At 39.6% G+C, this 13,688-nt stretch overlaps 1 protein-coding gene across 2 annotated transcripts in view; it reads left to right on the forward strand.

Annotated features, from left to right (window-relative positions):
* RORA (RAR related orphan receptor A) overlaps window positions 1-13,688 on the forward strand; it is a 348,414-nt gene that overhangs the window by 231,371 nt on the left and 103,355 nt on the right. For both annotated transcript variants that reach the window (XM_062626390.1, XM_062626362.1), the window contains exon 2: window positions 8,858-8,887. In XM_062626390.1, the coding sequence (XP_062482374.1) occupies window positions 8,858-8,887 (30 nt within the window). The remainder of the gene's footprint in view (window positions 1-8,857; window positions 8,888-13,688) is intronic.

Consider the following 13,688-nt stretch of genomic DNA (forward strand, 5'->3'; position numbering starts at 1 on the left):
ATTGAAGTCATTGGGCTGAACTAAGGCCTTCAGTCAGCCTGACAAACTTCCTTCATGATTTTGAAAGGGCTTGCATGGCAGAAAAATAACTACCTTGTGAAACAGCTGTCATTTGAAATCCTGTAGGAATCCTCAAGCAACACTGAGTTCTCTATAGTCGGTGTGGAATTATCCCCTCAATTCTATAGGATGGTTTGGAAAACCTTTAGGAAATCTTTAGTTTCTATGTATTGATGGTGAGATCTTGGCACAGATGCATATAATAATGTAACCTTAGCATTTCATGAAAAGCTTTCAGAATGGAGGTCCAAATTTAATTTCTAAAAATATGTGGGTTGCAGCATGAGATGCAGCTTTAAAATTCTGGTCCTCAAACGTGTTATACTGCTTATCTTGTGATATCTCAGTCATCTTGATGAAGTCATGAACTGCTGTGAAAGATGCGGTGAGAAAATCCTTGCTTGGAGAGCTTTTGAATTGAGATCGCTGCTATGAGCCAGGCAACCCAGTTTATAAATGCATGACTTGTAGTTACGTGTACTTAGCTTCTGTTTCTTTGTTGTAAACTGCAGATAGTGTTTGGTTTCTGAGGCTATATAAGCTCTAGCTTGAGGATGTGAAGTACTGCAAAAAAGCCAACCCAGTAACAGCAAGGAGAACACAAGAAATACCCATGGTGGAGATGCCTGCTTTTTGGTGTGGGATAAATCTGAGCATTTGGGGGCTTACCTGAAAGTAATCGTTTTGACTAAACTCCTTGCCTCTCATAAACAGTACAACTCTATGCATAGCCGGTCACACAGTTACTTGGCAAAGTGAGATCATGCAGGTTGATTGTCAGTTAGAGAAGGAATTGATAAAAGGAAAAAAAAGTGCTTGCAGCTTGCCAGCATTATCACCTTGTGCGATATTCCTGCCTGTTCTCAAAAGTTACCCTGGACTTCACTGTGGCTATATTTGGATCAGAGATCTCCCAGAGCGACTGGTGTGTCAGAGCAAATGGGGCTGATAAATCACTTGGTAGTGTCCTTCCCCCATGCTGTACAAGATCCTAGAAATGGCTTAATGCTCAACAAGGCTGGGTTCTGTGCTTGGTGGGTATTTGTTACTTGTATTGCTGAATGCTGGAAGCCTGCATCTTAAATGATTAAATCTGTTGATGCAAACACTGTATGTAAAGGCAGGTAGCCCACTGCAGCACCAACGTTCACTGGACATGGTTTTAGTTAACTCCGGATTTAACGAAATGTTATTCTTTTGGAGGTATTTTGTTGTGGTTTATGAATGTCCACAGCTTCCAGAGTTTTATGGTCATGTTCTACTTATGGACAACTCATGAACAGTTTTTCTTCTGGTCATAGAAATATTGAAAGGATTTCATTGGTTGTCTCCTGCAGTGTCAGTGAAAGTATAGAAGATGAACAAATATATTCTTGAATACAACAGATTTTAGTGAAAGGTATTATAGCGTAGAAAAAGAAGAGAAATAATCCACAATTATTTCTTAAATTTTCTCTAAATAGAAGCTCATTATTTTCCCTTCCCTGACGTAAGAATAGTCATCAGATCATTTTAAATCATAACCCAATGTTTTTAACTTTGCAATATTCTTAAATGATAAATTTCTACTGCACAACATGCCAGTAACAAGGACTACAGCTATACATTTGGTAGGTGTTTGGTTTTAGCTCATTTTGGTTTACATAGGTGAGAGATTTGGCAGCCTGTGTGAACATGTTCACACCATAGTTCTAACTGCCTGAAGGCACAGAACTGGGGCATTGAGGCTTCTCTTATCTCCCATCTCGAAGGACTGCCTCTAGGTGAGAATTGATATAACCAGGACTGCTGCAGCCTTGTGGTTGCTGTATCAGGCAATACTGCGGCTCTTGGGCCTCTCTGAGATTTTCAGTTTTCTCTAAGGACAGTTAGATTTCCATGCACCTGGAGCAATGACTGGAAGTGGTTGGCTTGAGCTAACATACAGCACGTATGTCCCATCCTCTCTTTGTAGTCTGATAATTTTCTGGATTTTCTGAAAATACCATGAACTCTCAGAGACCTGGCTCATGCTTTTAAATGTTGTCAGTAGTCTTGAACGAGGCAGTCTGAAAGTCTGCATTGTAAGGTCTGCATCATAAGAATGCGGAGTGCAATGTTTAACTAAAATTGCTTCTGAAGTATTCTTGGTGTGAGGTGTCTGATATGGTAGGTCTGGGGGAGCAGCCAAGTACAATGCAATTTCGTGCTTCAAACTGGAGGATGGAAGCTGTACCACTACCCGTGCAATGTATGGCCCAGGAGGTGTCCAGCACACAGGCGTGTGTGACATGCACATACCAAACTTGCTGCTTTTGCAAATGGTGCTGGTTAACTCCTCCCTGTATCAACCACTTTTTATCAACAGCTCCTATTGCAAGCAGGGGGTTTGCAAAGATGGTGCTACTTGTTTAATGGTTTCCAGCTGCAGGGTTATTTTCTTTGTCCAAGATGACACTAAGTAGAAAGGCAGTAGTAGAACTACAGTGAATGAATCAAATGGTCAGGAGAGCCAGCTGTGAGGATTGATTCCCCTCTGGATACTACACACCTTACAGAGCTGCTTGCCTGTATACCTAGTGAAAATTGTTCCCATTAGTATGCTGATAGGACAGAGCTTTCAGCTGAAGGAGAGACTGTTCTTTGAATGTCACAGAGAGGAGAAAGCGTAGTGCGTACAGTGGCAATGTCTGCCATCCTCGTGGCAACGTGCTCCTGCCACTGTCAAAGCTGTGTAAACAGTGACCTGCAGTAAGGCTCCCAGTTTAAGTAAATCTACAATACTGAGGAAGTCTGTGACAATTAGGACTGTGTATAAGAGTGTATTTTCAGCACGAGTCTTCATAGGAAAACCATGAAGTAGTTTTCTTTTAATGACCATTAGTTATACAATTGACCGAGCAAACCACAAAGTGAGGATTTCAGTATATTATTGCAGAGCAAAACAGTTGCATTGGCAGAATCCAGCCACATGCACAAAGTTGCATCAATCCAAACAAGTCCCTACAGTTCTGGAAATAGACTGCAAAGTGTAAGTATGGTGAGACCAAGACAAATGGAAAGCACTGTTTCTTAAGAAACATATTTGACTTTTTATGACATTCTGTACAGGTGTAGCATGGACATTTAGCCCGCTCTCTGGCCCTATGTTCTGTTGTGTCATTTATCACATAAGAACATAGTGGCTATTTAATGAAGATTCTCCATTTCATTTCTCCTACCCTAAAACCTGTAATCTAACCAACAACAAAAGCCCAAAGTTGAATAATGCTCTGATAGGATTTAGGCCTAAGAAGCAGCTGTGAATCTCTGGAGAGCCATGTTGGGTTTTTCAGTGCTGAAGCGATTAGGTCACACTTGATTACTGGGGCTTTATTGTGTGCTTCTGGATTTGAGAACACAAGAATGATCTAGAACCACTGAAAAAATGCTTGTTCTGCATGATGAGCTGTTTCCTTTTCAGGAAAAGCTGTGAACAAGTCTGGGAAAAACTGGAATATTCTACTTAAAAAATATGGTCATCGTATTTGAGGGCTTTTTTGTTGGTTTTGGTTTTGTTTCATTTTTTTAAACATCATCTTTTTTCCCGATCCTTTAGTAATTATGGGAAGTTTCCTTGTTCCTGCATGCTGAGTAGATGTTGTCCTTGTTTCCTTGTTATTCTAGCACATAATTTATTCCTCTTTTGGGTGAGCTAGAAGCATTAGTGTCCATTAACAGTGTTTGAAACAATATACTAAAATTACTTGGAGCACTTTCAGTGCTGATCATCGCAAACAGCTCTTCTGTCCTAGACAAGGGCTCTGGTTTGTAACATCATTTCATTTGGTTAAACTCGCTGCAGTTGTATTTACAACAGTTGCGTGTATGTTGTTTCTACCTTAGTCACCATAAACAATGGCCTACAAAGCTCACAGAATTCCTTCAAGCCAGAGATCCTCACAGACTTGTGTAAAAACCATTGCTGAGGTTTCTGAAAGAGCAAACTCCTTTGTGAATACACTTAAATCTATTATTCTGCTTTGGTAGGTTCTCTGCAAGTGCCCCGGTGTTACATGTAATCTTCCACCTTAATTGCTGGCTTTGTGTAGTGGCAGAGTAAAAAAGCAGTGGAGTGACAGGATGAAGCACAGTGGGATCCAAGCTTGTAATCCATTTTCTTTCTGATTTAACACAATAAGTGAGGCAGGAGGCTTACACTTTAAAATTTGAACTTCTTTTTCCCCCAAGATTTCCAATCCATCGAGTTCCCAAACATGCGAGAGCCATAATGCTGGCTTAGGGGAGAGTAGGAGAAAGTAAAAAGATAAAAATATATGTTGATAGGCACACCTATGTGACCAAAGTATGATATGCATGTATCATTTGGCTAGATATACTGTCATCAGCCCCAGTTTGGGCACAAAAAGGAAAGCAAAGGAAAACAGTGGTGCTTAATAGAAGTGCTGGCGATCAGTTATGAGCTTTGCAAGTGGTGCATGCGTTTATCCACACAAACTTCCAAGGAAGAGGTTTTTTGGAGGTTTAAGAAAATTGCACTCCAGAATATCCTCCTTTGATGTTTTGCAGAGTAATGTATTCTGCTAGACAGGGACTTTTTACTTATCTTTCTGTACATCAGAGTATGTTTTCCCCTTGAAAAAGGGAAGCTGACAACTGTATAACAGCAGCAGGGATCTGGGTTCACAGAGTAAGCAGTGTTTCATTATGCTTCTTTATTTGGATGGGCAACTGTGAGAAATGGCTTATGATGTATAAAATATCTGAGTCTCTTTTTGTACTTGAAGACATTGTTCTCTCTATTTGAAGCTGGCTAGTGAAGGTCACTCAGGCTAACTGCCTGCAAAAGAAGATCCTGTCTCTGATGGTAGATACTCTTTTCAAAGTTCATTGCGTCCAGAATGCTATTTTTGTAAATACCACCCATCATGGCAAATTACATATTGTTAGTGGGAGGGGGAAAGGGAATGGTGTATGAATGCTGTTTAAAAAACCCCAAACGATTGTTGTTGCAAAGAATGTTTCATAGCAACTATGAAAAGTCAAAGAAGTTAATTTGTTCAAGATATGGTGTTGATCAGGAATGTCAAACTGCACTGCTGAAGTGATCAATTCTCTGATAACTGTAATACTGAAACTTTCACTCACTGATAACCATGGCAGTGATATACTGTGGTATTTTAATGACATTTCCTTTGCTTTACTTTGAAGTCCGGTTGGTTAAGTCAGGAAGTCTTTCTGTATTAGCAACACTGAAGTTAGGGTTGTTTCATCCTCTATTTCTTTTCTCTTAGTTGCTAAAGGAGAATGGAAAGCTGGCTGGTTAGGATAGTGCCGAGTGGCAAGTGGTTCACAGATCAGTCTGTTGCATTTTGAAATTAAGCCCATAAAAAATAAGAATTCACATTAAGTCACATTTTGAAAGGAGTCACTGGGTTCTTTGTGCTCCACTTCTTGAAAAGAAAGAAATCTTTGGCAGTAATGTGTTACACCTAGGTTTTATTGTGGAATAGACATAATCACATCTATATACGCTGAAGGTTCAGTCCCAGGAATAAAGTGAGAGCAATCCCAGTTAATAATGCCTGGTCCTGTGAAGAAAAGTACCGAAGTATGTTGGACTGGCAAAATTAATTTCTCAGGATCCTTTTGATTTCAGATGAAATCTGGGTAAGGCTTGTAGGATGCAGCTCAGAGGAAAGGCCTTCAAACATATATGCAAATGGGATTTAGCACTGGCCCAGAGAGAGCTGAACATCTGTAACTCCCCTTTTTTACACTAAGTAGTTTTCAGACCAACTCTGGGTTTTTTTCCCCATAATACACTCATTTTTAGGAGATTAGTTACAGTTCTTAAATGCTGAATAGCAAAGTCACTGCCTTCCTGCATTAGAACTGATCGCAATGATGTAGGAATTTGTTGCGTATTTAACATTTATATTTAAAGCATTGGTTCTAATGTATCTAACCTAAGTAATTGTTTGGATTTGCTGGTACATTTTTTGCTCAGCTTTTCTAGTCACGTACAGTTACTGATGTAAAGGAAAGGCTTCTGAAAAATTCCCTACTCATTTTAACCTAAGTAAGGATTCCTGATTAATTTAAATCTAAACGGGTTGAACTCACTAGCAGTGCTTATCCTTGTCCCACCAGACTTCAGTCAGTAACTGTAAAACCACTGTTCAAAGCAAAATACTTCAGATTCACTGCGGCTACCAATGTGATTATGAAGACACAACCCCCCATACCCCCGCCCCCCATAGCTGTTGTTTTAAAAGGTTATCTAAAAATATCTGCGTAAACCAGCTAAAAGGCCTTACCAGATGGTAATCGGTAATTATTATGGAAACATCTGATTAGAAAAACCCACCACCCATGTCATACAGAGAAAATTAGGTAGAAAAATAGAAACACTAATATTCCCATCACTGTTTTGTGTATCAGAGGGAAGTAGCCCTCAGTCAGCAAATACAACTAAGTCTGTTTTGTGCTGTGGCAAATCCCGTTGTGAAGAGGCTGTGAGTAATCGGAAGTGACAGCATAAGCACTTTATGTTCAAAGTGATTTTACAGAAAGCATTATTTTCTGAGAAAAATACACATATGGCTCCCATAATGCTGAAAGAGCACTGATGTATCCATTTATTAGCACTAGTGTTGGGAGAGGAAGTTTTGCAAATGGTGTTCAGATTTAAGACCTTTCTTTGCATTTCCCATTCCATAAAACAGACTTAAAATTGTAGGAGCTGGGTCGAGTACTTCTGCCAAGGGGACGTTAGGACAGTTCAGGATGATGGAGATTGTCGGGAACTGTACGTGCCGTTCGGTGGTCATTGAGGAAGTCAAACAGCAGCAAAAATGTTCTTCCTTGGTGGAAGAGCAAATGTTCTGATGACAGCTGTAACTTGAATTCAGAGGGTAAGGCAGACCTTCAGAGGAACCCAGAGAGCGGGTTTTTTGCACTCATACCAAAGCCTGCACAAAATACTGCTAGTGCATTTTGACATAGATACTGCAGTCTCTGCTGCTTCTCACCCTGTCCCTTTTCTTTCCCTAAGCTATGGTCCCTATATTAGCACTCACCTCCCTGGCACCTGCAGCTGGCCTGAGCCAGCCAGTAATGATGGGACTGGAATGAAGATGTGAGAATGCTGGCACTTACAAAATACAAATGTAAAGGCTGCCTTTGCCCCCTGTCGTACCTACTTCCATAACTAAAAGGTTTTATTTTTTGATATGCATGTTTTCCTCTTTTTTATTGCTTACCCTGGCTTTACAGTTTGAGGCTGCAACCCACATTCCTAGCATGAGGAACACACAGATTTGGCTAGGACCTTTCAATTTCAGTCAATACACATACTTAACCAAGTTCTAGACTTGTGACTGTTGTAAATTGCTGACTAGTGTGTCACATTTACAGAATTCCTCAAAAGAACTGCTCAGAACTTCTCCTCCTGAATCCTGCAGCCTCTCAGCTTTTCAGGGAAAAGAAAGGTTTCAGAGCTCACATCTCTAGAGCCTAATGGTTCAAAACCAGAAGACTAATAGCAACACAAGTGCAATTAAATTAAAGACATTTATGTCAAACTTGATAGCTATATATTTGGGGTTGGCATTGTGGATTTATGTGGATTTATCTACCAAAACCGTGATGAGTTTGAAAACTGTTGGCTTTGGAAGTTAGCTCTGAATTTGCCAATAAGGTATCTATATTTTTCTGCATTATCATAACCTGCTGCCTCCCTGAGATGTTCCGCAACAAATAACTCTGAAATAAAAGCCTACCTATTTCCATAGTAATTTGATTTTGGAAGAGGCAGTTAAAGAAATAGGGTAGCTAAGGAGATTCAAGTCTCTCCGCCTTCTGTGAATAACAAGCCAAACAGTTCCAATTCCAATATTTCATTACAGCCCTTGATCACAAATGAAATATTTCAAATACTTGTACTGCTTCCAGTAACTTCTTTCTCTTCTCATAAAATTCTCCCTAAGGAGAGTGAAGCTTAAATACTGAGGGGTCCAAATACAGCGCCAGTTATGTACTAAAGTGGAGACAATATTGTTTGAATTCAAGCATGAATTGCGATGACATTTAACAGAGTTAATTTTATCTTTGGTATTATGAATTTTGCCTCATTCTGTTCACTCTGTTGCTTTCCTTAAAATTCCTCTCAAATTTCCCTGGCACTGGACCATCACTGGTGATTGCCACTACATGCCTGTCTAGCATCAAAACATCTTTAATACTTCAGAAAGTATGTATTTAACAGCTTGGGGATATTTGCATCTGGGTTGGAATTACGGCAAGTAATACATTGAGAGATCTGCTCATTTGGTTTTAATGAGCATAAGCTACAGCTTGCAGTCAAGGAACTACTTGAACTCAGTAACATAGCAAATGAATTGTTGTACTGCTCAGATTTGTTCTGTCTGGATAGCTTAATGTGCACAAGTAAATATGAGTGTGGGAAGAATGTTCACCATGCAAAAAACAAAAGGGGGCTTCTGTAATGTTGGTATCTTCTGTTTGCATCAGCTTCAGTTTTAAACCAGCAGCACCATGTAGATACGTGTTCCAGTAACAAAATTTAAGCAACACATGTTGAAACGTTTATTGATGAGATGTAAAGAGAGAATATACCATTAAAGTCTGAAGGCAAAATAGGGAGATCCTCCCACCCCTAATGTACAAATTATGGCAATTTTAATTCTGCTTTTGTAGTGGTCACTGTGTATCTGAAATCAAATAATGGTGAAATACATGTCAAAAGATGCTCAGTGGTCATTTTGCTAATGTCAGTATCATTTCTTCCCTACAGGTATTTCTGTAACGAAGAAGACTCATACATGTAAGTAGCACCTTTTGCTTTGGCCTTCTCTTACAAACGGAATTGATGTTAGGCTGTGCAGTGACTATTAGGTGTTGGTGTGTTGGGTGTTGGTCTGGCCTGATAAGGCTCCATTTTAAATGTTCTGGTGGGTTTTCCACTTCAGAGCAGTTTCAGTCCTCACCTGCAACATTCTCAAAATGCATATACAATGTGTGTGTGTGTGTGTGTGTGTGTGTGTATGCACATGTATGTGTGCATTCGCATGAGTTAAGAGTGCAGAAAAAGTTGTGAAGAAAGGCAGAATTCTGTATTCCTGTATGTATACTCTACAGCTAGCTGCTAAGTAACACGTCCAGAAAATGCAGGTGAGGAGAATGGGTGTATTTTTATGGCTGTTAAAGATGCAGTATGATTCAAGTACAAATGAATTGAGTCTTCTATCCTTCCTATGCATTAATCTGTAAGGTAAATCCTTCTGTGCTTGTGCATAAGGAGCTCTTGATGAAAATGAAGAGGTTATTGTTTGGCTCTCAACCATAAACAAACATTCCTCGTGAATGGCAACCTTGGAAATGGATGTGGATGCGTGCATTTGCTTATGTGTACACTTACTTGGAATCTTCTTCAAAGACATCACTATTGGGGATCAACTCTCATCTACTCTGCAGTGAGTTAAAAGCACGATTCCAGGAAAAAATGTTACCATTTGTAGCTGCAGGAGATGTGTTGAGATTCTTTGGATACTGTGGAGGTTCGGAAATCTTGTAGCGCAGAAACTGAATTTGCCCAGGATTGAAATAGGAGTGGGTTAAAGCTGAGGCTATTAGTCTAAAAGCCCTCTAACAAAACAGGAAGTAGGCTGCACAGAATTTACAAAGATACACACACTGTAAGAGGGTTACGATTTGAAGTATGTTCACTGCAGCTTCTAGGTTTAAAGTGGTGTCATGAAGTGTTTTACATTTATTTCATTATTATTTCATTCCCAGTTTTAAAATTGTCATGTAATGAAAAATCTGACTTGAGAGGATGAATTCTCAACATATAGTGATACAAAATGCAGTTTCTTTAAGAATTTCAAATGAGAAGGTTTGTGTGACACTTGAAGTAAATGTTAAATGTCACATACTTTCAGAGCACGGTGGTCCTTCTCTCCTTAGGTGGGCTTGATGCTTAATGTGTTTGTAAGGTCAGATATCCTCTTCAGCTGAATGCATATGTGGTTTCTGTTGGACTTAACGGTAGGCATCTGAGGGCAGTATTTGGCCCTTACGTTTTGGGGGAGTATTTGAGCTCATGCTGACTGAGATTGACAGTACAGGAGACTGAAGTCCTCTGTATATCCGCAGGCCAGGCATTGTACAGACAGCTTCCTTGCACAGCCTTGCCCATGAGCTCAACCCTGGCCTGGAGCGACCACCCTCTCTAGAGGTGGTAAGTAATTTGGTATTTACACTAGCGCAGTCTTGGGCCTCTCTTGTACAGAGGCTAATGACTGTACTCCACCTGAACATCAGCTGAAATCACCCTATGTATGGGATAGAGCAGTGCCATGTACTGACCTGCTAGCCAGTTCCAGTGTTTGATACTTTTTGTAGGGAAGATTAAATAGTAACCACAGACCTAAAGAATGAAGGCAATACACTCTGAAGCCATGGCAGCTTGATAAAATGTTGGCAGCATGTATCTTGGTAGATGCTGGTTTTGAGGCTTATGATGGAAAAAAAGGTGTATTCATCAACTGTGTTAGTCGATTAGCTGCTGTTCACCACATATGGCATTTAATTTAGTCAAGGCAGAAATTAGGGTCCCAGTGTCCTCTGTGTTGAGAGCTCTGTGCAATTCTAAGAGAACTGTCAAAGAACAGTTCCCTGATTTGTTAATCAGTTGTCATGCAATTGCTGAAGCATGAACAAAAAAGTTCTCTGAATAATGGGAAGATAAGCTTGTCCATTAAGGAAGGATTAAAATAGAAGGAGCAATATGCTGTAATTGGCATGATGAAAACGCAGACTGTGTTTGCTAGCAAATATGTATGAGGTTTCCTTCAATTTTTGTGGAAGTTCTTTTAGAACTCATTCCTGTTTTGACAAATTCTCATAGAGCAGGAATTAATGTAAATTGTGCATCTTTGGCATTTCAGATAGAATTTTTTTATTATTGAATAGAAGAAGTAGGCATCAAAATGCAGAGTTTTGGAATGGCTTGGGGAGGGGACGGGGGGGAAGGAATTATATAAACACCTCAATGCAAAAAATTACAACTCAGATCTGAGTTGTTAACAACTACAAATGACAAGGAGAGATTTTTTTCTGTTTCAAATCGATCTAGAGTTTGCCTATCACTCTATCAGTGTGTATAACACATCCAGATTAAGTTACATAGAGAAGGATTTCTGCAAAGAAATGTCAAAAAACATTCACAAAGCCATTTTGAAGTGTGTAGACGTTGTCTGCACTACTGTTTAGAAATACAGATTAAGTCGTTTTATGCCAAGCTTATGATGTATGGCATGTGAGGGTGTTGACTGACTGTAAACTAGCACTTATGCCTAATGACCTTTTGACTTAATCAGGGGAGTATAATGCCAGAAGGTCTGGTACATTATGCATTTCAAATATCCGATTAATCTTTTCAGATTTCATCTGAAAATCCATTTTAATTGTATGGGTTTCAAACTCAGTGGAGGTCTGTCTCCACTACTTAGTCCTGGTTTTATTGTTAGAGATGTGGGGTATATGTCCCACACACGCACACTTGGCATTAGTCTGTGACAAAGTGCTCTGTCATCTGAAATAGAACTAGTGGCCTGTTGATAGGTGCTTGAGTCATTTCAGAGTCAAATAGCTGACTATTTTTACACGTTCAAAGTAGTGCTGAAGAAATACAGGTTTTTCATAACGTATCTAGCTAAGTAAAACCTGAGAGAGCTTCAGTATTCTTGATAAAACCAATTTTATTCAAGTATTCTGTTTCATTACATCTTACTTTTACATTACTGCTTCTCTGTATCCCATCTTTATCAGAAGTTGAGCATTACAAAACCTGCCATTATAAGCCAGGAGTGTAATACTCTTCCAAGCTGCACTAAGGGAATAAAGTTTGTCTACCCCAGAATGCAGTTTTTCCCTCAGTAGGTTAATGAGGCTTTTGAAGTAAAACTTCATGCTTCTGTCTGTAGAAGTATCCTCTCTCAGGCTCATATGGTAATTTGTTAGGTTAACCATCCCCTTACATAGCCTCTAGTCTAGCCAAGTCAGATGGTAGAGGCCAAATCCTATCTTATCTACTGTGTAGTATTTCATTTCTGGCATCTTAGATCTAAATCTTGCAGTACTTCATGCAATGAGATTGATGGCCTCTACCAGACCACTAGTGACTCAGAATTATCACACAAATAGATCACCTTATTTTTCTCCAGATCATTTTTATATCCTGGGCACTGACTTTCTTGATTGAATTTGACTCGACTGCCTTACCAGAATAAGGGGTGGTTTCCTGTGGATGCATCCGGAAAGTTAATATTGTAATGAACCCATGATGTAATGGAACCTTCTTTCTCTTGTTATTTGAATTGTAATGAATCACAGAAGCTTCTATGGAGTTTTATGTCATAGCTGAAGTTTGTATCTGCATAGAGGCCCAGGTACATTCAGTTATTTGCTTGCCTAACATTTTTCAGATAGAAAAACCACAGGTTTTAGTTCAGCTTCATCTCAAGCATATAGGCATAGAATACTTGGCATTGCTTCCAAGGGAGAACTAAGCTAGGGCAGCTAACCTTCTCACACCTACTCCCTGAGCTACCCCAGCTTTTGACACTTGGTTCTTTATTTCGTGTCACTGCCCGGTAACTTGCAGTCCTGGCAGAAAGGGTGTCTGGCAGTTGTGCTTTGGAGCTTGTGTATGATAGGTACGGAAGTGGGAAAGCCACTATTAGCGATCCATGAACTAATTGTGTTCATCCTTGTTTGCTTGTAATGCAGATAGATGTACTTGGGTATCCCATTCAACACTGTATATTTTATATTTTCATAATCCAAGATATGTCCACATTTAACCGAAAATACTTATACCCAACTTCTATGTAGGTTAAGTCTCTTTTGTAACTTTTAGTTGCCTTTTGTTTCATGTTGCTCCTCATGATTTACCAAAGGAGTATCTAGAGTAATTTTTCATAAAATTACTTGTCAGTAGGTACCTCCATTAGTTGGAGCTTGGAGTGCTGTATCTTCACTGCTGCTGCAGCCCAACTAGCCAAGAAAGGGACTGTCTTGTTCTATCCACATAGGCACACTCTTAAAGCTACCCAGAACAAAGACCCATTCTGAAATCATGTCAAAGAGGCTAATTTGGGGCAGAAGGCAGCTCTTAGATGTCCAAACATCCTAAAACTGATCTTCAGAGTTCTACAAGCTTAGTAAGGTTTGCAGCTTAATTGAATCCAGAACCTGGACATCCCTATTTCTCTGGTTTTACTTCCCACATTAATAGCCGCTGCTAAAGATTTCTTGAAGTCTGTTATTTTACTTGATTTCATTAAAGGAAAAATAACTGTGATTTTTTATTTGTTTGTTTGTTTTCTGATCTGATTTCTAATTACTTAGTATGCCTACTGTGCATTGTGCTCTCTACTTCACCTCATGTGTTTTGTGTGCCAGCTACAGTAACTAAAGGATACTTTTCCCTCACAAAATAGGAGCCTGCAGAAAACTGATGGTTAACAGGATCTGCTGTTAGCACCAAGGCCTTAAGAGAACAGGTGAAATCTAAACCCTATCCCCTGAGGCCAATAAAATAGCTGTTTGGTCCCCTGTGT

Source organism: Pezoporus occidentalis, unplaced genomic scaffold (genome assembly GCF_034315485.1).
Source record: "Pezoporus occidentalis ecotype Australia unplaced genomic scaffold, CSIRO_AGI_Poc_V1 ctg11, whole genome shotgun sequence".
In the NCBI taxonomy this organism is placed as follows: Eukaryota; Metazoa; Chordata; class Aves; order Psittaciformes; family Psittacidae; genus Pezoporus; species Pezoporus occidentalis.